Consider the following 25,159-nt stretch of genomic DNA (forward strand, 5'->3'; position numbering starts at 1 on the left):
CCTGTGCCCTTTACCACCCAGGACGAGGGGCATCGGTTGCGGAGCCGAGGAGCCCTTTTAAGGGTACCTGCGGGTTGCGGCCTTCCCCTCCAGCAGAAGCCGGGGGCTGGAGTACGGCTTCCCCTCCCCTACTCAGCACGGCCCTGCGGCCTACGGACGGCGTTGCCCGGGAGGCGGCTACTGCTTACCTCGTCGTAGAACACCAGCGGACGGAGAGAGATACCCTCTGAACCGGAGCTCCCTGGGGCCCTCGGCAGGTGGGACGGGAGGACGGAGCTCGGAGCGGCGGACGGAGGCGGCCTCGTACGGCGGGTGAGTCACACGCCGGTGTCTCCCGGCATCTCACCGCTGCGTTCTCTCCCCGCTGCCCTGACAAACGGGAGAAAGTTGCCCACGGGTCATCACATCGCCGGCCCTTGGGGAGCCTATGTCCTGCCCTGCTCACATCCCCAGCCTGCTAGACGAGACGGAGGGAGCAGCGACGGCCATCTTGGCAGAGGCATAGCTTAGCAATAGGTTCCCTGGTAGCGCCGCAGGTGCCCTCGCTCAGGACCACACTCCGGGGCCAGTGGGTATAGACACACAACAGAGTCCCACATTGCAGCTGGGGTCAGAGGAGCACGCAGCCCGGAACCTGTGTAACTGTGTGTCCCTTCACCTGCTCTCCCCAGACTCGCAGTACTACACCAAGTCTGAGCTCCATCAGAATAGACCTTTATGGTCCAAGCTCACCCCACAGTCGCCATCCCCCCATCTGGCTGCACTGCCTCCCTCGCACAGACGACGGGGTGCCGCTGCGCTCAGCACCAAAGGGGACACACTGCCCGACGCCTGCTCTCCCCCTCTTATTCATTCGCCACTGCTGGCTGACACACAAGCGGGGGCCCACGAATACGGACGCCCTCAGGGCACCATCTCTTACGCCCATATAGACGACCGACGCGGCCCTTTGGGCGATCCCAGCGGTATCCCCGGGAGATCTTAAACAGGGGGCTTAAGAGTGGACCCCCCCACCACAACATACACGACCGGGCTCTGCGGGTCATCCTCCCGTGAACCGCTCACCATGTGATCTTGTCATACTGCGCTCCAGGTCCCGTGTGCGACCCTAATGCCCTAGGAGCTTCCCCCATACCTGCCTAGGTGTTGACTACCAATTCTTCTCACCCCTCACCACCACGATGCCTAAAGGGGGGAAAAAGACGAACGCCCATAACCTGGTGGGCTACTTCAAGAATTCTACCCCATCCTCCGCCCGGAAAATTGCCTCACCCCCACCCACCTCTGACCGGGACTCAGATGATGACTCTTCCTCCACACCCGCCACGAAAGCGGACGTCGCCCTTCTCCTGTCCGAAATGCGCAACATTAAGAAATCAATCCGCGCGGAGGTACAGGAGGCGATATCGGGCCTGAAAAGCGACGTGGATAATCTGGGCTCCAGAGTCGACGCCATCGAGAGAAAACAAGAAGAGCTAATAGCCTTCCAACAAGAATCGGAACAGGAGTTGACCCAAATGCGGACCGACGTTATGCTGATGGCAGATAAACAAGAAGATTTAGACAACAGAGGCCGTCGGAACAATCTTCGAATTCGTAACGTTCCCGAAACGGTGGAGCAATCCCACCTCATGGATTACCTGTCCCGCCTCTTCCGCACTCTCGCCCCCTCCGTCCCAGACGACATGTTACTACTAGATAGAGCTCACAGAGCCCTGCGTCCTAGATCCCAGGATGCAACAACACCGAGAGATGTGATCCTACGATTTCACTACTTTACGACCAAAGACCAAGTCTTCGCCAAAGCTCGGAGGTCTCCGGTTACCACTTTCGAAGGCTCAGATCTTTTAATCTTCCAGGACCTGTCGCCAGTCACGCTGAATAGGAGGCGGGAATTAAAGGACACAACCAAAGCCCTGAGAGACAACAACATCAGATATAGATGGGGCTTCCCCTTCGCCCTCCAGGTCAGGGCGGATGGTAAATTCCTCTCTGCCAGATCACCGGACGAAGCCCTACAACTACTCCGCCAGCTGAACATCTCCGCCCCCCCGGCCGATCCCCAACGACCTCTACCAGTCAACACCTCCCCTTCCCTCACGGCCCCATCTCCAGAATGGAACACAGTTGGACTGACAACACGTACCTCTTTAGATACATGAGACGTTATATGTTAGGGGCCTTACGGGGCCGTGATGCCCAGACGGGCCCTCAGAGTGCCACGGAAGTTCCCGGTGCGCCTCGCTGAGGCTCGCATGAGGTACAGGGCCCTCTATATAACAATTATTCACTGTTCATGTCACTGCTGTATATTTGGCGGGTGGGCCTTCTCGGGCCCCCGGGGCAGGAGCTCCCCGCGGCTGGCCGCGGGGACTTCTGTCCCGGGCGGCCCGACTGGGCCGCCGCCTCTCTCTTATTACATCATACTACTCTAAGTGTTGTTATTGTTGCTATGCATTTGCCATGCCGTGCTTACCCTTGGTCCCTTTATGCTCCCCTTCCTCCCTCCCCCGCCCCCCCTCGCCTCCACTCATCCCCCATTCAATGGCGCGGAGCCCGCTAGATGACTGCTGCTGACCGCTTGTTGCCTTGGCGAATGTGTTTTGGGTGGGCCTCCCCGGGCCCTTGGGACGGGGTCCCGCGCGCCTGGCCGCGTGGGCTCCTGCCGCGGGCGGCCGGAGGGGGCCGATCCTCCTTTTCTTAATTCAAACTGATCCCAATACTACTACTGTTGCTTCGTAACAGTCATATCGCAAGTACCTTTGGTCTCCTCGAACTTGCTTTTTCTCCCCCCCCCTGTGAGCCTCTTCTGCCTACCAACCGCAATATGCGACTCACCCCCTTCCTCTCCCCACTCCCCTCCCTCCCCCGTTAGCTCCTTTGGCCTATAAGCCGCAATACATATATTTAAATTGAGTTTGTACACACACGGGACCCGGTTTTCTCTTCAACCAACCGGGTTCATCCACCCCCCACTCGACCTCCGAGGTCGACGTCGGACGAACTGGACCTGCGGGTCTCCTTCTTCCTTGGGTCCGACTAGGGAGAATGGAATTTCTCTGTTATCAAGTTATGGATACTAATTTTTGCCTAAGCTCCTTCTGTTCTCTTACTCTTTCTCCCCCTCTTTCTCTGATCTCCTCCCCTTTTCTTTCCCCTCTCTCCCCAGGGGTCCCGCTGATGCGCTCCCATTCGAAATGTGCTCCACCTCAACACCATGGTTCTTAGAATAATAACCCTGAACACGAAGGGATTAAACAGCCCATGTAAACGCTCTTTTTTGTTCCAGTCCCTTAAACAACTCAGTGGTGACATCGTATTCCTACAGGAGACCCACTTCTCGGGTAAGTCGCACCCCGAACTTAGATCAAAATCATTTCCACAATCTTTCCATGCTTGCGACCCCATGCGCAAGAAGAAAGGGGTCTCTATACTATTTGCTAGCCACCTAGACTTTACCCCATCTGAAATACTGCGGGACCCAGAAGGCAGATACTTGCTATTAGTAGGGTGGTTAAATGGTTCCCCCTATACGTTCTTGAACGTATATGCTCCAAACCAGCTTCAGGCCCCTTTCTTTCGCTCCCTGAATAGCCTCTTAGCCTTGCACAGAAACGGCAGTGTGGTGTTGGGGGGTGACTTTAACATAACTCTGGATAGCGACTTGGACAGATCAAAACCCTTGCCCAGTTCCATGCGCTCCTTACACTCGCGCAACGCAGCCGCTTTAAACCACCTGCTATCACAACACCTCCTCTTCGACACCTGGAGAACGAAGGAGTCAAATGCTAGGGATTACACATATTATTCCCCCATTTTCGATGTCTACACAAGATTGGACATGATTTTTCTAAGTGCGGAACCAGCCCAATGCATTCTGGACGCCTCCATCCACCCGAGCACGTGGTCAGACCACGGCCCGGTTTCTGTGGACGTCCCTGGCCCCCACCCCCCCGTTCGGCACCCTGCTTGGAGGCTGAACGACAGACTCCTCCTGAACCCTCAAACAAAAACTCGCATAGCCGCCGAAATTTCACACTACTTTGATGCAAACGTATCCCCATCTATTTCCCCTATGCTATTATGGGACGCCCACAAAGCAGTAATACGCGGAAGCTTGATTAGTGCCTCATCTCATAACAAGAGGACCAGATCCAAACGCATACGGGAGCTCTCGGACTTAGTGACGTCCCTCTCACAAAAACACAAACAAACTGGCTCCGAGGCAGATCGTTCCTCCTTGGCCGCGGCCAGGGGAGAATTAAATATGCTTCTGACGGCGAAGGCAGAGACTAGCCTGAAATGGCTTAATCAGTCCTTTTACGAAAAAGGGGATAAAGCTGACCGACTACTAGCTTCTAGACTTAGGGCTAAACTTGCTAGGAACAATGTCCTATCTATCCAGTCCTCCTCTGGCAAGAAAACAGCTGACCCTAAAGGTATTACTGAAGCTTTCTCTCGCTTCTACGAAAAATTATACAACGCCCACGGGCTCGCTCAATCGAAACCGGACTTTCATGAGGCCATCCGCGCCTTCCTGTCCCAATGCCGGCTGCCTTGTCTGAGCCCATCGGACGCCGCAGGATTAAACTCAAAGATTTCCAATGAAGAAATCGCCACCGTGATTAAAGCCCTAAAACTTACCAAGGCGCCGGGCCCAGACGGCTTTACGGCCGCCTATTACAAGACTTTTCTTCCCCAACTTGCACCCCACCTCTCATCCCTCTTCAATGCAGTTTTACAGGGTGCTTCTTTCTCCAAATCGACTCTGGAGGCTAAAATTATAGTTATCCACAAGGACGGCAAAGACGCTTCTAATTGCGCTAACTATAGACCCATTTCGCTACTTAATTCGGATATCAAGATATACGCAAAAATTTTAGCCCTACGATTGAATAGTGTATTACCACACCTCGTCCATAATGATCAGGTAGGATTTATTCCCGGTCGCCAAGCCCGAGACAACACAAGACGCATTATTAGCCTTGCTCACCACATCAACCTCACGCACACTCCTGCTCTTTTGCTTTCTCTGGACGCAGAGAAGGCGTTTGACAGGATAGGGTGGCCCTTTCTATTCGAAACACTCGCCCACTTCGGCTTTCACGGGGAGTTTCTCACAGGAATTCAGGCCTTGTACTCGTGCCCCTCCGCCAGAGTATCTGTGAACGGAGTGCAGTCGGACCCTCTAGTTATCTCCAACGGCACCAGACAGGGCTGCCCACTCTCGCCTCTGATCTTTGCCCTAGTTATAGAGCCTCTAGCAGCCCGCATCCGAGCCTCACCTGACATCGGGGGACTGAAGGTGGGGGGCTCCACTTACAAAATTTCTCTGTTTGCAGATGATGTTCTCCTTTCGCTTTCCTCGCCACACACTTCCTTACCGAACCTCTTTGACCTCCTCCTTGAATATGGCCAAGTCTCGGGGTACAAAGTAAACTGGTCCAAAACGGAGGCTCTCCCCTTCCACATCCCCCCTCCCCGACTATCCCACATGCAAAGCAACTTTAAATTCACCTGGTGCGCTTCTAAAATCCGTTATCTGGGGATCTTTATTACACGCTGCTACGGAGACCTATATAAGGAAAACTTTTCGCCACTGTTCAAAAACCTCAAAGCCGACCTCCATAAATGGCAATCACTAATTATCTCCTGGCTGGGCCGCATTGTAGCTTTGAAAATGAACATTATTCCCCGTCTACTTTACCTGTTTCAGACACTACCAGTGAAGGTTCCGGAATCTGTTTTAGCGCAAGTCCACTCATGGTTGCTTCGATTTGTATGGAGAAACAAGGTGCCCAGAATAGGCTTCTCAACCTTGCGCAAACCAGTGCAGGAAGGAGGGAGAGGTTTCCCAGACATCCGCCTATACTATTTAGCCTCCCACCTCAGCCAGGCGGTAACCTGGTTCGCCCCTACACAGACCCTGCGCTGGCTCCAGCTGGAGTCGGCACTTAGCCACATCCCATCTTTGTCATCCCTACTCCTATCCCCCCCTAGATCCAGATCTCCCCACCTACAATTGCATCCGGTGCTAGAGTTCACTTGCCAGATATGGGACTATAGCACACGCCGCTTTCACTTACTGTCATCTCCCTCGGCGCTTACCCCCTTATGGGACAACCCCTCATTTGCACCAGGTCAGTCATTGACCCGCTCGGGTCCATGGGTGGATCGGAACATACGCTTTGTTCTGGACATGCTCACCGACGGAAATTGCGCCCCTCTATCGGACATCATGACGAAATCTGACTTCCCGGAGGCAAATCCTTTCATCTATTTCCAGCTGAGACATTTCATCACCTCTTTATCAAACATGTCCCCGTTCCAACCTCTCACCACGCTGGAGTCCTACTGTTATCACAAACCACTCGAGCGAGGAATCATCTCTCTGCTATATTCCCTTCTCCAGAATCGGGATCAGAAGACGCCTCCGGCCTTCGTGCTCCAGTGGGAACGGGACCTAGGGCCGGTGCCTGATGACTACGATTGGTCGGACATCTTCACTGCGGTAGCGAAGTCCTCTATCTCAACCCTGGTAAAGGAGAACGCATACAAAATCTTATACAGGTGGTATCTTGTCCCCTCAAGACTCCACAAAATGTTCCCATCCTCATCACCCATGTGCTGGAGAGAATGCGGGGAGCATGGCTCTTTCCTCCATATTTGGTGGACGTGCCCTAAAATCGCAAAATTTTGGGATGCAATCGCACGCCTGCTGAGTACAGTACTCCAGACTCAAGTACAAAAAACCCCTTGGTCCTTCCTACTAGGACTCCCCATTGCTAACGCACCCCCAAACTCTGGTAAACTACTGACACAGATCCTAAACGCAGCTAGATGCTCAATTGCCCTTCAATGGAAACAGAGGGAGCCCCCCCCTATTAGACAGGTCATCAACAAGATATGGTATCTCGCAAGCATGGAAAAAATCACTGCATATCTCCATAACAGATCTTTCCAGTTTCTTCTGAGCTGGGAACTTTGGTTCGATTCACAGGCTCCCACAAGTGGATTGCGTTCACCCGGTAGCTCGTTGGCTCTCCTGCTCTGAGTTCGGTGTTCACCTATCCTGACAAGTAGTTACAAACCCGCCCCCAAATGGGACCTCTTCGTGTTCCCCAGGTAACATTTTTACCTTCTTAGACTAACGCCCTACCCATGGTCAGCGGATAGAGGAGGCGCACTAGCGGCCCCCCCAAACCCGGATCTCCCCCCCCTCCCCCATCTTATTCCCTTCCCGTTTTATCCCGCTCCCTCTTCTCTCTCTTCTCGCTCTCTCTTTCTTTCCCTAGAATTCATCTTTCTAATGCTATATGCTAAATGCGTAACATCTGGTTCCCACCCGACAGTAGGGTCTTTTCTTTACTCTCACCCAGAGGTATATCCCACAACTGTTTTTCTTTTCAACAAATGTATGATTAACGATTCACATGGTATCCTATTCCTCTCCTTTTACCTCCTTTCTTTCATGTTATAAGATGGGAATCGCATGATTTATGTCCTAGAGCTATATCTCTGTTTTTGGTTGTAATTGTTACATGTTGACAGCTCACCCCACGTGTGGTGGGGAGCTGTAGTGTTATTCATAACCTAAAAATTAAAATAAACAATTTAAAAAAAAAAAAACCACGGTTAGGTGGTATACAATTATGGACGGACTGCCGAGTGCCGACACAGAGGTAGCCACAGCCGTGAACTACCGTACTGTACTGTGTCTGCTGCTAATATAGACTGGTTGATAAAGAGATGTCGTAGTATGTATGTATAAAGAAGAAAGAAAAAAAAACCACGGTTAGGTGGTATACAATTATGGACGGACTGCAGAGTGCCGACACAGAGGTAGCCACAGCCGTGAACTACCGTACTGTTCTGTGTCTGCTGCTAATATAGACTGGTTGATAAAGAGATGTAGTAGTATGTATGTATAAAGAAGAAAGAAAAAAAAACCACGGGTAGGTGGTATACAATTATGGATGGACTGCCGAGTGCCGACACAGAGGTAGCTACAGCCGTGAACTACCGTACTGTGTCTGCTACGACTGGATGATAAATAATGATATAAAAAATATATATATATCACTACTGCAGCCGGACAGGTATATATATTATATAATGACGGACCTGCTGGACACTGTCTGTCAGCAGAATGAGTTTTTTATAGAATAAAAAAAAAAACACCACACAAGTGAAGTCACACGACGAGTGTTTAACTTTTTCAGGCAATCACAATATAGTATACTACTAACTATACTGGTGGTCAGTGTGGTCAGGTCACTGGTCAGTCACACTGGCAGTGGCACTCCTGCAGCAAAAGTGTGCACTGTTTAATTTTAATATAATATGTACTCCTGGCTCCTGCTATAACCTATAACTGGCACTGCAGTGCTCCCCAGTCTCCCCCACAATTATAAGCTGTGTGAGCTGAGCACAGTCAGATATATAATATATACATAGATGATGCAGCACACTGGGCTGAGCAGTGCACACAGATATGGTATGTGACTGTCTTGTACTCCTGGCTCCTGCTATAACCTATAACTGGCACTGCAGTGCTCCCCAGTCTCCCCCACAATTATAAGCTGTGTGAGCTGAGCACAGTCAGATATATAATATATACATAGATGATGCAGGCATGCAGCACACTGGGCTGAGCAGTGCACACAGATATGGTATGTGACTGAGTCACTGTGTGTACCGTTTTTTTCAGGCAGAGAACGGATATATTAAATAAAACAACTGCACTGCTGGTGGTCACTGTGGTCAGTCACTAAACTCTGCACTCTCTTCTACAGTATCAGCCTCAGGTCAATCTCTCTCTCTCTCTCCTAATCTAAATGGAGAGGACGCCAGCCACGTCCTCTCCCTATCAATCTCAATGCACGTGTGAAAATGGCGGCGACGCGCGGCTCCTTATATAGAATCCGAGTCTCGCGAGAATCCGACAGCGTCATGATGACGTTCGGGCGCGCTCGGGTTAACCGAGCAAGGCGGGAAGATCCGAGTCGCTCGGACCCGTGAAAAAAAACATGAAGTTCGTGCGGGTTCGGATTCAGAGAAACCGAACCCGCTCATCTCTACTGGAAATGAGTGGAAATTATGGTTATTGAGGTTAATAATACTATGGGATCAAAATGACCCCCAAATTCTATGATTTAAGCTGTTTTTGAGGGGTTTTTGTAAAAAAAACTCCTGAATCCAAAACACACCCGAATCCGACTAAAAATTTTCAGGGAGGTTTTGCCAAAACGCGTCCGAATCCAAAACACGGCCGCGGAACCGAATCCAAAACCAAAACACAAAACCCGAAAAATGTCCGGTGCACATCACTAATATACACTGGATTTTAAGGATTTTGCAAATTAATTAGTAATTACTGAAATCTTCATATGAGATGTTATATGGAAATGTATCCATTAACATGTCTTAGATTTGCATGTAATATACATTGTGTGTGCAATGGTGATGGGAAATACACTGAGGAGAGTTCAAAAGACAAACTGCAAATTAGAAAAAAAAAGTGGTTTTCAAATTCTTATAAATGTTGCAGAGAAAGAGTATAAAGGATAGTACATAGCTTGGCCTTGTATGTACCAGAAGGGTGAGTGTGTCTTTACATGTGAGGTGTCTCTTAGTAAATGGCATAAAACTGAGTGGGACATTTTTTAAAACTTGATGAGGTAAAACATATTTACTTTTAAGGATGTGTCAGAAGGCAATCACGAGATTCAACAAGCTTATATAGGGAAAGCACCAGAGGCGTAACTGCAGGAGGCAACGGAACCAGTTGCCACCAGGCTCCTGCTCTGAGGGGGGCACCTCTCCTCCTTTTCCGTGTATTCAGCGACACTATTCAATTAAGTTAACTTGACACCTGTCGCTATCTCTTCCATGGCCAACTCCCCCACTAGTCCCTGCACTTTACAAGTCACACCCTCTTTATTATAGATACACATTTTACAAGTGTCATACGCAGGATTAGAACCCACAACCTATTGCACTGGAAGAATGCACCTATTTGCTCCTGTATAGGAAGCATGAGGATTCTAACTATATGAAGTTACTTCTCTGACAATTACAAGTAATTTCATATAGTAAGAATTTTCATGATTTCTATACAGAAGCACATACTGTATCTCTGTCAGAAAGGTGCTTGTTTCCAGGGTAATAGGTTGTGAGTATTAATCCTGGCTATGACACTTGCAAAATAAATTGTCAGAGAAATAATCAGCATTGTGAGTGACTGAGCAGATCTATGTAGTGTGTGGCTGCCTAGATCTGCCTAGTTGCAACAGTTTTGAACTGACAATTCTAACTAGTAGCTTCATATATACCCCTTTTCCACTAGCGTAGCACGGATCGCAGCCGTGACGCCTGACGCGGCTGCGACCCGTGCTACAGCCCCCTGCAGACAGCGCTCACAACCCGGCAATTGCCGGGTTGGTGACGCGCTAGTGACGCGGCAGGGGCGGCGCTGGGAGATCACATGATCTCCCAGCGCTGCCCTCCCTATGCACTGTGAATGGGAGCCGTGTCGCCTCGACACGGCTCCCGTTCAAACTAGACAGCTAGCCGGGTTGAACACGTGTTCAACCCGGCTAGCTACCAGGGTAGGATTACCGGATCACTTGATCTGGGAATTTGCCGGGGGACCCGTTTCCACTAGGGAAAAACACGGGTAAATGCGCGCCCCTGCGCATTTACCCGTGTTTAAAAAAGCTAGGGGAAAAGGGGTTATAGTTGGAATCTGCAGACTTGCAATGCAGGAGCAAATGTGTCTATCAGTAAGGTGTCTGCCTTCAGTGCAACAGGTCATAGGTTCTAACCCTGGGTATGACTGCTGAGAAATGTGTGATTTAAAATATATGACAATGAAAAAAAAAAAAAAAAATATATATATATATATATATATATATATATATATATATATATAGGTAGCGGTAATAGGATCGGCACTCAGAGTGGGGATGCTGAAATACTTGCTGCGGTGCCTTCTGTGATCTATTGCAAGATCCAATGTAGTAGAAGGAGAAATCAGCGGCACTCAGCAGTCGGAATTATGAAGTAAAGAAAACTTTTATTGCAGTCCTACGGCGTTTCGGGGAACAAGCCCCGTCTTCAGGGACAAATCATACACAGATAGACATACACATAAAGCACATTTATACCCAACAAAACAGGTAATCATTGGCAGGATTCAACTCACCTGTCCAGTACCGCTGCAGACGCCGCATCCGAAGACGGGGCTTGTTCCCCGAAACGCCGTAGGACTGCAATAAAAGTTTTCTTTACTTCATAATTCCGACTGCTGAGTGCCGCTGATTTCTCCTTCTACTATATATATATATATATATATATATAACACAGAAATATCTTTATCTTGCGCTCAAAAAGAAAGCAGCACTACAGGTGAGATCTCTGTTGCCAAATCTCAAATTAACATAGAACTGAAAAAAACTATTCCTGAGTGCGCTGTATTGATTGTATAGATTTGACGGAAGTCCTTCCAAGTGGGTATATCTTATACTGTACAGGACCAAATTTTCTGGGTTCCTATAATGGATAACCCTTCACCAGAAAGTCACCCAAACAAATGGCCCAAGGCCAATTAGAATAAAATATTTAATAACAGAATATTCATAAAAAAGTCTTTTACATAAGATCTTTCAAAATGTTGTACATAAACCATTTTTTAATAGTTCCATCAATGAAAAAAGTGTCCAGTAAGTGATATGGATATGTAGACTCTCTCACCTTGAAAAGGTGTGAGCTCAACAAAGGGAGTGTTTCCACCAACTGGATCACTGACTAATAGCTGATCCAGTCGGTAGAAACACTCACTTCATTAAAAGGGAAAGTCCTTTTAATGAAGTGAATACGAAGCCTGGTTACGCAGGTGAAACGCGTTGATTGTGGAGCCACGGATCGGGAAGCCTGCAAGCCTACCGCCGTCGCTAACAGCTGATCAGTCTGCCGGCAGACACCCACATCCTCGGACGAGTGAGGCGCACGCCTCCGGCACGGAAGGCACAAGTAAGGTTAGTGGGGAGGAAGAACTTTAACAAAAACTCCTATAAGATATCCCACGGAGAACTTACATATACCAGCCTGTATTCACTTCATTAAAAGGACTTTCCCTTCTTTACAAGGACCTTTTTGACCAGAATTTGACAAAGACTTTTTTAAATAGAACATCAGTGCATAATATCATGTTATAACAACAGAGACATACAAACAGTGCACTTTGGGACATAAGAGCAAAAGACAGAGTAAAACGCTGACGCGTATCTGTCCAAAAATCATCTATTCTATATTTGTCTTGTATTGTCAGTGTATATGTTTGTCTTTGTCTACCGGTATTAGGATTTATTTTAATACTTGCACATTAATTCTTTATTCTTTATTCTTAATTATTTTTTATACAATTCTTAAAGTTTACAAATACCTACAATAAATCTATTTATTCAAAAAGACTAGTATTCCTAGACTTTGTTTTTAGTGAGCGCGGGGGATTCTTTTCCTTTTTTACAGATCTCCTGATAAAGACTGTGTCTCGGGAACAACTGCTGCGCTACATTAACTTGACTACTCGTCTGCTTACGGATCACGGATGGGTCCTCAGTTTCAAGAAATCTCACCTGGAACCATCGCAGAGAATTCAGTTCCTGGGAATGATCCTGGAAATGGTGCCTTAGAAGGTTTATCTTCCAATGGACAAGGCCCTGACTATTCAGTCTACGGTCTGCTTGGTAGTAAAACCACGCAGGATATCAATTCATCCTTGCATTCGCTTGCTGGGCAAGATGGTAGCCTCTTATGAGGCAATACAGTAAGGCAGGTTTCATGCATGGCCATTCCAACTGGATCTGTTGGACAAAAGGTCGGGTTCTCACCTGCATATGCATCAGACTATAACTCTGTTGCCGAAAGCAAGGATATCCCTACTATGGTGGCTACAAGTCTCCCATCTGGTGGAGGGTCAGAGTTTCAATATCCAGTCTTGGACTCTGTTGACAACGTATGCCAGCCTCCGCGGTTGGGGGGCTGCGACCCAGGGACACAGTTCCAGGGGAAATGGTTGTGTCTGGAATCTGCACTTCCAATCAACATCCTGGAAAACAGAGCAATTTGCAAAGCTCTCCTGCAAGCCTCATACCTCCTTCGGAATCAGGCCATCCAGGTGCAGTCGGACAACGCCACAGCAGTGGAGTACATCAATCGACTGGGAAGAACAAGAAGAAGGGCCGCAATGTGAGAGGTGTCAAGAATACTTCTCTGGGTGGAAGCCAACGCAAGGGCCATCTCAGCTTTATACATTCCAGGAGTGGACAACTGGGAAGTGGACTTCCTCAGCAGGCAGGACCTCCATCCGGGGGAATGGGGCCTTCACCCTCAGGTTTTTCAGCAACTGATTCACCAGTGGGGCTGTCCACAAATAGACCTGATGGCGTCTCGTCTCAACAAGAAGCTCCGTCGTTACTACTCCGGAACGAGGGACCCACAAGCAATAGCGGTAGACGCTCTGATGACACAATGGACTTACTAGTTTGTGTACCTGTTTCCTTCTCTCCCTCTTATTCCCAGAGTTCTAAAAAGAATCAAAAGTTCAGGTAATTCTGATTGCCCCAGATTGGCTTCAACGGGCCTGGTATGCGGACCTCCTGTCATTGGCTCTGGAGGAACCCTGGCCTCTGCCACTACACAAGGACCTTCTTCAACAAGGTCCTTTTGTCTATCCAGACTTACAGTGGCTACGTTTGATGGCTTGGACGTTGAGAGGACGATTTTATCTAGAAAGGGTCTCCCATCCAAGGTTATTTCCACTATGGTCCAGGCCCGTAAGATGGATACATCCAAACATTACCACCTTATGTGGACGGAATATGTTTCTTGGTGCGCGGGTAGAAAATATTCCCATGTGGAATTTTCTCTGGGACGGTTTCTATACTTGGTCTGGTTCGAACACATTCAATAAGTTCTACAGGTTCGACACCTTGGCCAAGGATGACCTTCAGTTTGGTCAGGCGGTTATGCAGGGGTCTCAGCACTCCCCCACCCGTTTTGGGAGCTTTGGGACGCCCCCATGATAATCTACTATTCCCCAGGGTCCACTAGGACGTTAGAGAAAATAGGAATTTAATACCTACCGGTAATTACTTTTCTCGTAGCCCGCAGTTAATTACCACAGCTACTGTAATCAGGCCACTGTGGTGAACCAGCGACTCTGCATGAGGCTTCACTCTCCTAAGCCCTCCCACAGACTCCTGTGAAAGTAGCCAATGAGAGTCTGCGAGGTGGGCTTAGGAGAGTGAAGCCTAATGCCAAGTCGCTGGTTCACCACAGTGGCTGTGTTATATAATCAGCACCGCTGCTCATCCAATTACACTGCCAGCACATATATTACATACATCTAAACATGTATATTTATATGTGCTTAGCTGCACTGGCTGTCCCCCTGCACTAGGTACTGAGCACTGTAGCCGCTGCTGGTTAAATGTTTACATTTTAAATGTAGAAATGAAAGCTATTTTCTGCCATTAGACCCCCCTTACCTCTCCTGTAGTACTATATAGGTTCTAGGAGAGGGTCCCATGGAATCTCCTCTGCCAGTGGTACTGCTGAAACTTCCTGCAGACAAACAGGATACTGCACATGCAGTAGGTTACAGGTGAAGCTGCAGCGGCTGTCCAATCGGCTATACTGACAGCATTTCAGCATACCGCCAACTTGTATAGACGATCGTTTCGATCAAACTTGGCTTAGGCATCCACCCATCAATACTGCATTTTGCACAGACCATGGCATCAGTTTATTGAGCCTGGTCTCCATTGATAGATGAAAATTTGAACTGTCCCCCAAAAATCAGGTGGAGCATATTTGAATCATTATAGTTTATATTTTTTAACTTATGGGATTCAAGGCAATGGGGTATATGCAATTGCGGTCGAAAGTATCTCCAGAACCACTGAGTAACAAGCATGAAACCTTTGCAGTCTACTTCTTATGGGATGAGAGTTTTGTTGGGGAGTCCTAAGTGGGTTATTTTTCACTTACTTCAAGCCTTTCTTGATGGCATCAGTCAGTGCGCAAGAGGTGCCATCCAGACAATCAGATTTGGCATGTTTAGTATCAAGGAACCATCCGGAATCAACTAGGCCCCTGACCGGGACAGTGCCAGCAGTCAGCTCATCCACAAGAGACGCCACCCTGTCAATATTGATCAAGGCTCCGGTGCCTCCAGCACTGGGACATAAGTAGAAGAATATATGGTTAGAAGATTCTGATCTGAGCTTTATTACAATATACATTTAGGTGAATTTTATTATTAAAATAATAGATCTTTAAACAGTAGGTGCAGTCACAAGTACCTAGCTATATTGATTATATTCTTACAGTGAAGAAAGACAATGGATTACAAATTTTAACAGCATATAATGTATACATGTGCAGAGGTATATGGCAATTTGTTCACCCGTCTCTGAACCTTTTCTAGATATCCTGCAACTAGAAAAAATTCAGAGACGTGCGACCAAATTGATTATTAGGGGATGGAGATGCTAGAATACGAACAAAGACTTGTTATGTTAGGCATGTTTACACTGGAAAAAAAGGAGATTAAGAGGGGACATGATTAACATTTACAAATATATAAGGGGACAATACACAGAGCTAGCGGGGGATTTATTTGTGGTAACATCAACACAAAGGACACGTGGACACCCGCTTAGGTTAGATGAAATGAGATTTCGCACACAGAGACGGAAAGGTTTTTTCACAGTAAGGACAATCCATATTTGGAATTCCCTGCCAGAGAGAGTAGTAATGGCGGACTCGGTCATTACTTTTAAGAATGGGCTAGATAAATTCCTAATGGATAAGGATATACAGGGTTATGGTGGGTAAATCATGCACTACAGTAATACAAAATAAAAAAAGGAATAGACATAACGGCTAAACATTTATCACAGTTAAAATTAGTCTTAAAAATATTACAGTGTAGGAGATCACTAACAGGTTGAACTCAATGGACAAATTGTCTTTTTTCAACCTCAGAAACTATGTTACTATGTAAATAATATACACACAGATAAAGATGTATTACTCTTAGCAGTGACAGAGTTGCTCTGTGAAACTAAGATGTTTTGTAGACAATATGTTTCAAGGCAAATGACATAGGGCCTAATTCACTAGGTATCCCTATTGAGGCTGAGATAGCGATTTTCACAAATCTGCTATTGCTATAAATCGCATGTAAAGAGCCGCCCAGAAAGGATAAAAGATGGCCACCGCTGTATTCCCAAATCTGCGTAGGCATTACCAAAATCGCAAAACATACGCAAAAAATAAGCACAATCGTCAGTTGCGGCTGACGTCAGCATACTCAAACCAATGAGAATGAAGTCGCACCGGGCGCCATGTTTTTGAACGCAGTGTTCGCAAATGATGTCAGAAAATGGGCATGACACGTCTGCGTTTTCCCAACCTCTCCCCACAAATGCCATGTTACCACCCACTAATGCTCGCTTCCTGTCAATCAAATTGTGATCACTTTACCATTAGGTTGCATACGCGGTACGATCGCATTTTGCCCTTCGCACACATGCAATGCGTTCTCAGCGCATGCGCAGTCTGCCAATAATCGCTCACTGTGTGCAATCTCACATTTGCAAATGGTAGTGAATCAGGCCCATAGGACGTTACGCAAACAAACAAGCAAAAATTGGCAAACATCAAAACAAACAAATTTACAAACTGAACTATGCCTACAGTATATCGGCTTCATTCAGTTTCATCTGCTCTAAAATAGATATCCCAAGATGATTCTCAGATATGACCTTCCAAAAAAAAACCACACCATGCATTAGCATAAATTTCCTGTGCCTGCCGTGATATTTATGTAATCTTTATCTGCAAAGCTAACGGAAAGGTAGGCATTACAATTTGATCAAGGATGTGGCATTATGTCTCATGAAATTATAAAAGCTGTTGCAACCTTTTATCATTTGCTCTATTACTATGGATTGGTCATGTTTTCACTTAATAATCAACTAATATATGTGTTGGCTGCTGTAACCGAATTGGATTCCCATTACCTTTATAATGGAGCCCACGGGCTATAGTTACTAAGTGGCAGGTTTTCAAAACCGCACCAATATTAGACTTTAGAATGAAACAGACAATAATATTGTATATAAACCAACTTAAATCCCATGGGCAAAGCTGCCGAAAATTGGTGACTTTGAAAATCTGCTCGTTAGTAAATATAGTCTTATTTCTCCTGCTGACTGGACTCAAAGACAAATAATGTGACTGTTTGATTGTCTGCAGCTTGCGGTAGATTTATAAGGGGTCATTCCGACCCGTTCGCACACAGCGGTTCTTTGTTGCGGTGCAAACGGTGCAGGACTGCGGCGGCCGCAATGCGCACGCGTGCCATTGCCCGGCGACGGTCGTCACTGGGCAGCGCCGCCGCCAGCGCAGAAAGTGATCGCAGCGGCGATCGCATGAAGACTGACAGGCGGGAGGCGTTCCGGGGTGTCAACTGACCGTTTTCAAGGCGTGGTGAGGCGAACGCAGGCGGATCCAGGCGTTTGGAGGGTGGATGTCTGACATCAATTCCGGGACCTTCGTCGCTGGATCCGTCGCACAGGATAAGTAACTCTTACCCTGGTCTTGTTTTGCAGGAAACTTTTTTAGCATAGTAGGGCTGCACAAGAGATCGCAGCCCTGCTATGCTAAAGTACAATCCCCATAGGCGGCGTCAAGTTGATCGCACGAGCAGCAAAAAGTTGCTAAGTGCGATCAACTCGGAATGAGGGCCATAGTATGAGTGCTGCCAAAAGCTGTAGTTCCATCATCTCCAGTCTACATTGATCTGACCCTGACAGGGATTTATTTATTTAACTTTTTTCAAGGCAGTGGATTACTTCATGACAGAAGAGGACAGATCATCACTGGATTGCTTGTAAGTATATTTTTATTTTTTACAGGTACACGATTGGATTCTACTGGACAAGTGGATGTGATTGGCCGGCGTGGGATGTAGGTAAGTATGTATGAGTGTGTAAGTGTGTTGTAATAAATTTGTGCTGGGCCTTGTAGTTCCACAAAAAATATATTCTATTTTTTACACACAAAAAGGCTATCAGCCTGGCAGCCAACGCCCAGGGGTGCTTGGGACAGCCTCAGGCTTCACCCCTGGCCCTTGGGTGCCAGGAGGGGAGGACCCCTTGATTTAAGGGGTCCTTACTCCTCCAGATAACCCCGGCCAGGGGTGAATAGTTGAGGGGGGTAATGCCACGGCCGCAGGGACCTATATAAAAGTGTCTCCTGGCTGTGGCATTATCTTCTCAGCTAGTGGAGCCCGGTGCTGGTTTTAAAAATACGGGGGACCCCTACGTCTTTTGTCCCCCGTATTTTTGGAACCAGGGCTGGCCCAAGAGCCCGGTGCTGGTTGTCTGAATACTGGGGGGCCCCAATAAATTTTCCCCCAGTATTTAAACTACCAGGACCGGCTCAAAGAGCTTGAGGCTGGTTATACATAGGAGGGGGGACCCCACACAATTTTTTTTCTCCATTTTTAACTATTTCAGACCCTTTTACACAGAGAAGCATGCACGGATCTCATTGATCCGTGCATGACTATCTGAACACGCCAGCAAAAAGCAGTTCTATTTGAACGCTCCATTTTTTTACGAATTCTATGCTTTCCCGGCAGTGTTTGGCTATTGTCGGCAGTGATTGAGAATACAAATTCTTAGTAAATTACAGAGTTGTATAAAATAACAGCCGTGTTTGACCGATGGTCTAACCATTCGTATTTGTGAACTCTGCCTGGAAAAACAATACGAATAGCCCCAATACTGCCAAGATTTGTGTTTAGTAAATTCCCATGATTACACTCAGACAAAAAACAAACAAAAACAAATGAAATCGGGACCTTAGTAAATATACCCCCACAGGGGCTGGCTGGCAACTTTCAGCCTGGGGGGCAGGCTCAAGCAAGCGGCCCAGTTTTTCTCAGGGAATCTGCAGACATGTGGCCCTGGAACACCTAAATTGCACTGGCCTGGGGAGGGGGGGGGGGCAGATGGCACCCTGCCCCCCTGGCCAGCCCCTGTACCCCCAGGACTTTACAGAGGACACAAAAACAAACTTTTATTATCTTAAATTTTCTCACAAACAAAATCTTTATACAAGGTGTAAAGATCTCAAAGCAAGAAGCAGCAGGTGGTTACAGCAGATAGTGTAGATTTGGAAACATTGTAGAGCTTCTGCCACCTAGTGGTGTAATATATAGTACAGTAGCAGCTTCACATATGGAATACAAATACAGCACTGCTTTAGGCTATCTGCCAAAAGCTCCAGTGGGGAATACATTTGATATAATTTATGGATAAGGTGTATAAAACCTTAAGGGCCCCATACACTACTGCGACATGTCGGACCCTCATGTCGCAGGTGATCACCCCGGCAGCCTCCCGGGGCGGCAGGATCACCCAAGATACATCGCATGCTGTCCTTTTGCATATGATATATCTTGGGCGATCCCAGCCATGCCTGCGGGGTCCGACATATCACGAGTGCAGCATGTTCAATCTGGAGGACCCGATCCAATGCTCACGGGAACGCACATCGTATCGGATCGGAAACACTTCCAAAATGCTCGATTTCACCCGATATATCGGGTCGAATGCCCGAAATCGGATGAAATCAGGCATTATCGTTCTAGTGTATGGGGCCCTTTAGAGAAAGAGAGATAAAGGGGAGCAGTTGCCCATAGCAACCAAGATTCTGTTATTTTATAGACTGCTAGATAAATGATAGCTAGACCCTAATTGGTTGCTAAAGCTACTGTAGGTAAACATGGTCTGATTTTTTTTGATTGTGAAGATTATTTACCTAGAGGAAGGTCCCGATATCTGTGCTACACACTTTATTTTATTTATTTATTTATTTATTTATTTTAAATGTATTTATTGAAAATTAACACACAGGGGTAAATTTACTAAGATGGGAGTTCTATTTAAGATGGGATGTTGCCCATTATAACCAATCAGATTCTACTTCTCATTTATCTAGCACCTTCTAGAAGATAATACCTGGACTCTGATTGGTTGCTATGGGCAACATCTCATCTTAAATAGAACTCCCATCTTAGTAAATTTAACCCATAGTGTACGTCAAAGTGTGTACATTACGACATGCAGAATAACAATCAACTGTAATTTACAAAAGTATACAGAAAATAGAAAGCAATAGAATAGGAAATGATAATATAATAGAGAAACAACCTTTTTTGTGGTCATTTCACAGTATGGTAATACATTTAGATTGTCCTAAAATGGTCCCAGTAGCGAGAGTTTCTGTTTTGTACCTCGTAGTCAATCTAACCACCTTGCGTACGTACTCCTTTGTAGAAGCTGGTAACGTGCTCAAATAAGGTAGCCAAATGGATAAGTATTTTGTTGAACGAGACTCTGCGTCTAAAGAGCATTCCACCCAGTCCATTTGATAGAGGTAAGACAAGCAAAGTGACATGAGGGCTAAGGGTATTGGCTCTTTTTGTATCCAATGAGACAAGATCGTTTTTGCAGCGACGGCTACACGAGCCAGTAACAATTTTGTCCCTTTGGATAAGGTGGGAGTCTAGGTATCAGTGTAGTTTTTATTTTATTTTTGAGTAATGGACCAATAGGAAAAATTGGGTTTTCCGACACACTACCCAATTTTGACACCTGGACATATTATTGAGAATGCACACACACTAGTCGATATCGAGAAATTGTGGCCGAGATTTCAGTCCTGCCCGACAGATCGCATAATCAAATGGTCATGTTTGTGTGCCAGATTTCTCCAATTTATTGACAAAACAATAGTTCGTACACACTATACAATAAATCAGGCCGATCTCCAGATCACTGGAAAATCGGCCTAATAATTGTATACAATGTACTTAGTTTTAGGTTTGATACAACTCCCCCTGTATGAGCTTCAGCTGTTTTGTGCTAGAGCCAATCATTTCCAGACTAAGGGGTTATTCAGAGTTGTTAGCAAACCAAAAAGGTTAGCAATTGGGCAAAACCATATTTGCACTGCAGGTGGAGCAGATGTAACACGTGCAGAGAGATTTAGATTTGGGTGGGTTATACTTATATTGTTTCTGTGCATGGTACTGTAAATACTGGCTGCTTTATTTTGACACTGCAATTTAGATTTCAGTTTGAACACATCCCACCCAAATTTAACTCTCTCTGCACGTTACATCTGCCCCACCTGCAGTACAACATGGTTTTGCTCAATTGCTAACCTTTTTGGTTTGCTAGCAACGCTGAATAGAGTCTTAAATGTGGGCCTGATATAACAGATAATTGCAAACATATCCTGATAGTGCCCAATTTCCCATCACAATTATGGGAATGTTTAAGATCTGCACATTTGGATTATTAATGGACATTAATACCATTTTGGGGCACTCACTCTGATATGAGGCCACTTGTTTGATATCACCAGTTACATTACAATGTGTGGGCACCTTTACACCACAAATATCCCTATTATATTCTATGACTGAGCACAGCACTATGGACCGTATTCAGCCTCAGTTGCAGTTCTGTGATTATTGCTGCCCACCGATGTGTTTGCAATTCTGCAAATGCAGACACAGAATTGCAAATGATTCGCAAAAATCAACCTCAACCACCATTGACAGTTGCGCTTGACCCACAGCTACTCAGAATAATAACAAAGCAGTCACACCGGGCACCACGTTTTAATTTGCAGCTGACGTCAGATGCACGCACCAAAAAATGGCCATGCCATGCCTGCACTTTCTCAACCACTCTCTGCAAACGCCATAAGAACGCCCGCCGCCTGTCAATGCGCAGTTACCCAATAATTGGCCGATTCACGATTTTGCTAAATTGCAACTGAAGCTGAATATGTCCCTATATACTTATACTGTATTCTGCTACTTAGCTCAACACTTTATGTCCTACTACTGAGCACAGCACTTTATATCCTACTACTGAGCACAGCACTTTATATCCTACTACTGAGCTCAGCACTTTATACTCTACTACTGAGAAATGCACTTCATATTCTACTACTGCGCACAACACTATATATATTCTAATACTGAGCACAGCACTTTATATCCTACTACTGAGCTCAGCACTTTATACTCTACTACTGAGCACAGAACTTCATATTCTACTACTGAGCACAGCACTTTATACATACCTCCCAACTTTACAGGATCCTGAAGAGGGACCCCATGCACGGTGAAGCCGCGCCCGCTGGCGAAAAAGGGGTGTGGCTACATAAAATGGGCGTTGCCTCATAGGGAGGGGGAGTGGCCTCACGGCAATGCCGTGATCGCGAGCCACGGCCACCATTCTTGTCACTATGGGGGCATGGCCAGAGCTCAGTGAGCTGCTGGAATGCCCCCAGTCCCTCTGTCTCCGTGAATAGATGCTGTGTGCGAGTGCAAGAGCCTCCAAACTGTCCCCCCCACCACGGGACATTGCTGCCCGCGGGCGGGACAGTAGGACAGTCCCAAAAAAATGTGACTGTCCCGCAAAAATCAGGACAGTTGGGAGGTATGCTTTATATTCTACTACTGAGCACAGCACTTCATATTCTACTACTGCGCACAGCACTATATAGTCTAATACTGAGCACAGCACTTTATATCCTACTACTGAGGTCAGCATTTTATACTCTACTACTGAGCATAGCACTTCATATTCTACTACTGAGCACAGCACTTTATATTCTACTACTAAGCACAGCACTCTATATTTTACTACTGAGCGCAGTACTTTATTTCTCTTCTCTTGCAGCAAGGCTGGGCAACACTGGACCATGGGATTGCAGGTTGGTGCTGGAGCTGGCACTTTAAAATGGAACTGTAGCTTTAAGAAGTAAGCTCCTCCCCATGCAACCCCATAATGCCAGTTTTCTATAGGTGCCTCAGGAGACAGGGCACATTTTGGTGGGCTGCTGTGCAGCCCTTGTTGTAGTTAGTTGTATATATTTTTTGTAAGCTTTTTCATTTTCTGGAGGTGGTCTTCAACATCTCTCTCCTGTAAGTTTTCTTGCCAGAGTCCAAACACAGACCCTATAGTGCTTGGTCACGAAGGGGCTGTCACTGCTTTGTCTGTCGATTTTGTTGTACATAAAATTATTGGACATGATGGTCACTCTCGACCTTCAAGACCATTCAGTACACCAGATTCCGCTCCCGGGACTTCCAGTGGGAGATTCTCCAGAATTGGAATTGTTCTCAGTAGCCCTTTTGTCTCAGTTATTCTGTAAAACAGCACTTGTCCAGCTTTACATTGGTAGCTGGTTTCTGATCATCTCCAGGGATGATCCTTAGTCAGTCCGGATTGGGTTATTGTGACCAAGTACACAAGTCTCCTGGCTTGGGGTGCCGTAACAATTCATCTTCGGCTTTAAGGTCTTTGGTCACCGTTGAAAACGGCTCTTCTAATCAACATGCTCTAGCTCTTAGCCATCTTTTAAGCTTTCTTGGGAGCCCAGTTCGTCCTGGCCAGCTTGTCCAGATTTCAGTCAAACAACGCCACGGTGGTGGTATATGTCAATCATCAGGGAGGCTCAAAGAGTGCCACAGTGATGGCGGTGGCATCCTGAATCCTTTTCGTGGGCAGAGTCCTTTGTTCCAACATGCTCAGCAATGTTCATCCCAGGAGTAGAAAATTGGGAAGTGAGCTGTAGATCCAGAGGTCTTCCAACAGTTAGTTTGGAGGTGGGGCCTTCTACAGGTGCATCTCATGGCCTTCAACACAACTTCAAAGTTCCCCATTTTTATTTGCATAATCCAGGGATCTGCTGCCTTATGTAGTGGCTGCCATGATGGTTCCAAGGGATTTTTGCAGTCTAGCCTTTCTGTTTCCACCGATCCCAGTGTTTCCTTGAGCATTCGAGTGATGATAATCCTAGTAGCTTCAGACTGTCTACGCTTTCACCAGACCTGCAACGACAAGGTCCATTTCTACACGAGGACCTTTCTTATTTGGCTTTAACGGCCTGGTTTTTTAAACTGAGCTTTTAAAAGCTAAAGGTATTTCGCTCTTGGGAGTTTGTACTATGCTGCGAGGTTGGAAACCGGTTTTGTCTCACACTTTCCACAGAGTATAGAAACTTCATTATCTTATGGTTTGAACAGAGAAGGGTACATACTGTACCTCCAAATTTCACCTATCTAATTTCTTGGCCTTCCTTCAGTGGGGTTTGGAGGCCGGCTTAAAGCTTCATCCTTTAAAAGTACAGTTTTCAACCCTGTCAATTTATTTGCAGGGTGTTTGGCCCTTTTTCCAGAGGTTCAAACCATTTTTAAAGGGCGTTTTGTGTATTCATCCACCATTTTGTAAACTGGTAGCACTGTGGGGTCTTTATCTGGTCCTATTGGCTGTCAAACAAGCTCAATTTCAGCCTGTCAGTGGATTTTCAGTTCATTACTTGGAATCTGACTTCCTTATGGCCCGTGCCTCAGCTTGGCTCATGTGTCCGAGTTAAGGGTTTTTGTCTTGCAAGTCGCCTTTTCTAATCTTCCATGATGATAGAGCGGTTCCTATGTTCCAGCTTAAAGTTGGTTTGGTTTTCCACTTAAACCAGGAAATTACCTTTCTGGTTTATCCTCCTTCAGTGACTTCCTGAGACAGGGATGATCTGGCTCTGCTAGACACTGACTGAGCTCTGCAGATTTACTTTCATAAGACTTCTTCTGACTGCCGTACAAATTCTCTGCTTGTCTTTATACCGCAAATTAATCAGGTTGGCCTCATACAAAGCTGACCATTGTGCAATGGATCCACTCGGTCATTACTCAACCCTATTCTAGTGTGGGTCGACCGGCACCAAATTTGTGTGAAACGGGGCTTCAGCAGAACAGGTCTGTCGTTCATGTTTTAGCTTCCAGCAATGCCCACTTTGGGCGTAGTTTTCTAGTCAGGCAGCCTGAGCGTTCTCTCCCCAGCTCTTAAATATCCCATGATTCAGTGTTACCTAGCCTTGCCGCAAGAAAAAATAGGATTTTTGGGTAACTTACTGTTGAATCCTTTTCTCTGAATCAGGCTGTATGACACTGCGTTCTCTCCCTCACGCTCAGTCATGCAAGGTGGTTCTTGACCGT

The 25,159-nt window shown here is 46.5% G+C and overlaps 1 protein-coding gene across 2 annotated transcripts in view; it reads right to left on the reverse strand.

Moving 5' to 3' along the window:
* Positions 1-25,159, reverse strand: part of LOC134945236 (palmitoleoyl-protein carboxylesterase notum2-like) — a 157,596-nt gene that overhangs the window by 17,830 nt on the left and 114,607 nt on the right. For both annotated transcript variants that reach the window (XM_063934398.1, XM_063934397.1), the window contains one exon: positions 15,055-15,243. In XM_063934398.1, the coding sequence (XP_063790468.1) occupies positions 15,055-15,243 (189 nt within the window). The remainder of the gene's footprint in view (positions 1-15,054; positions 15,244-25,159) is intronic.

The sequence above is a fragment of the Pseudophryne corroboree genome, chromosome 7, assembly GCF_028390025.1.
Source record: "Pseudophryne corroboree isolate aPseCor3 chromosome 7, aPseCor3.hap2, whole genome shotgun sequence".
Lineage (NCBI taxonomy): Eukaryota > Metazoa > Chordata > Amphibia > Anura > Myobatrachidae > Pseudophryne > Pseudophryne corroboree.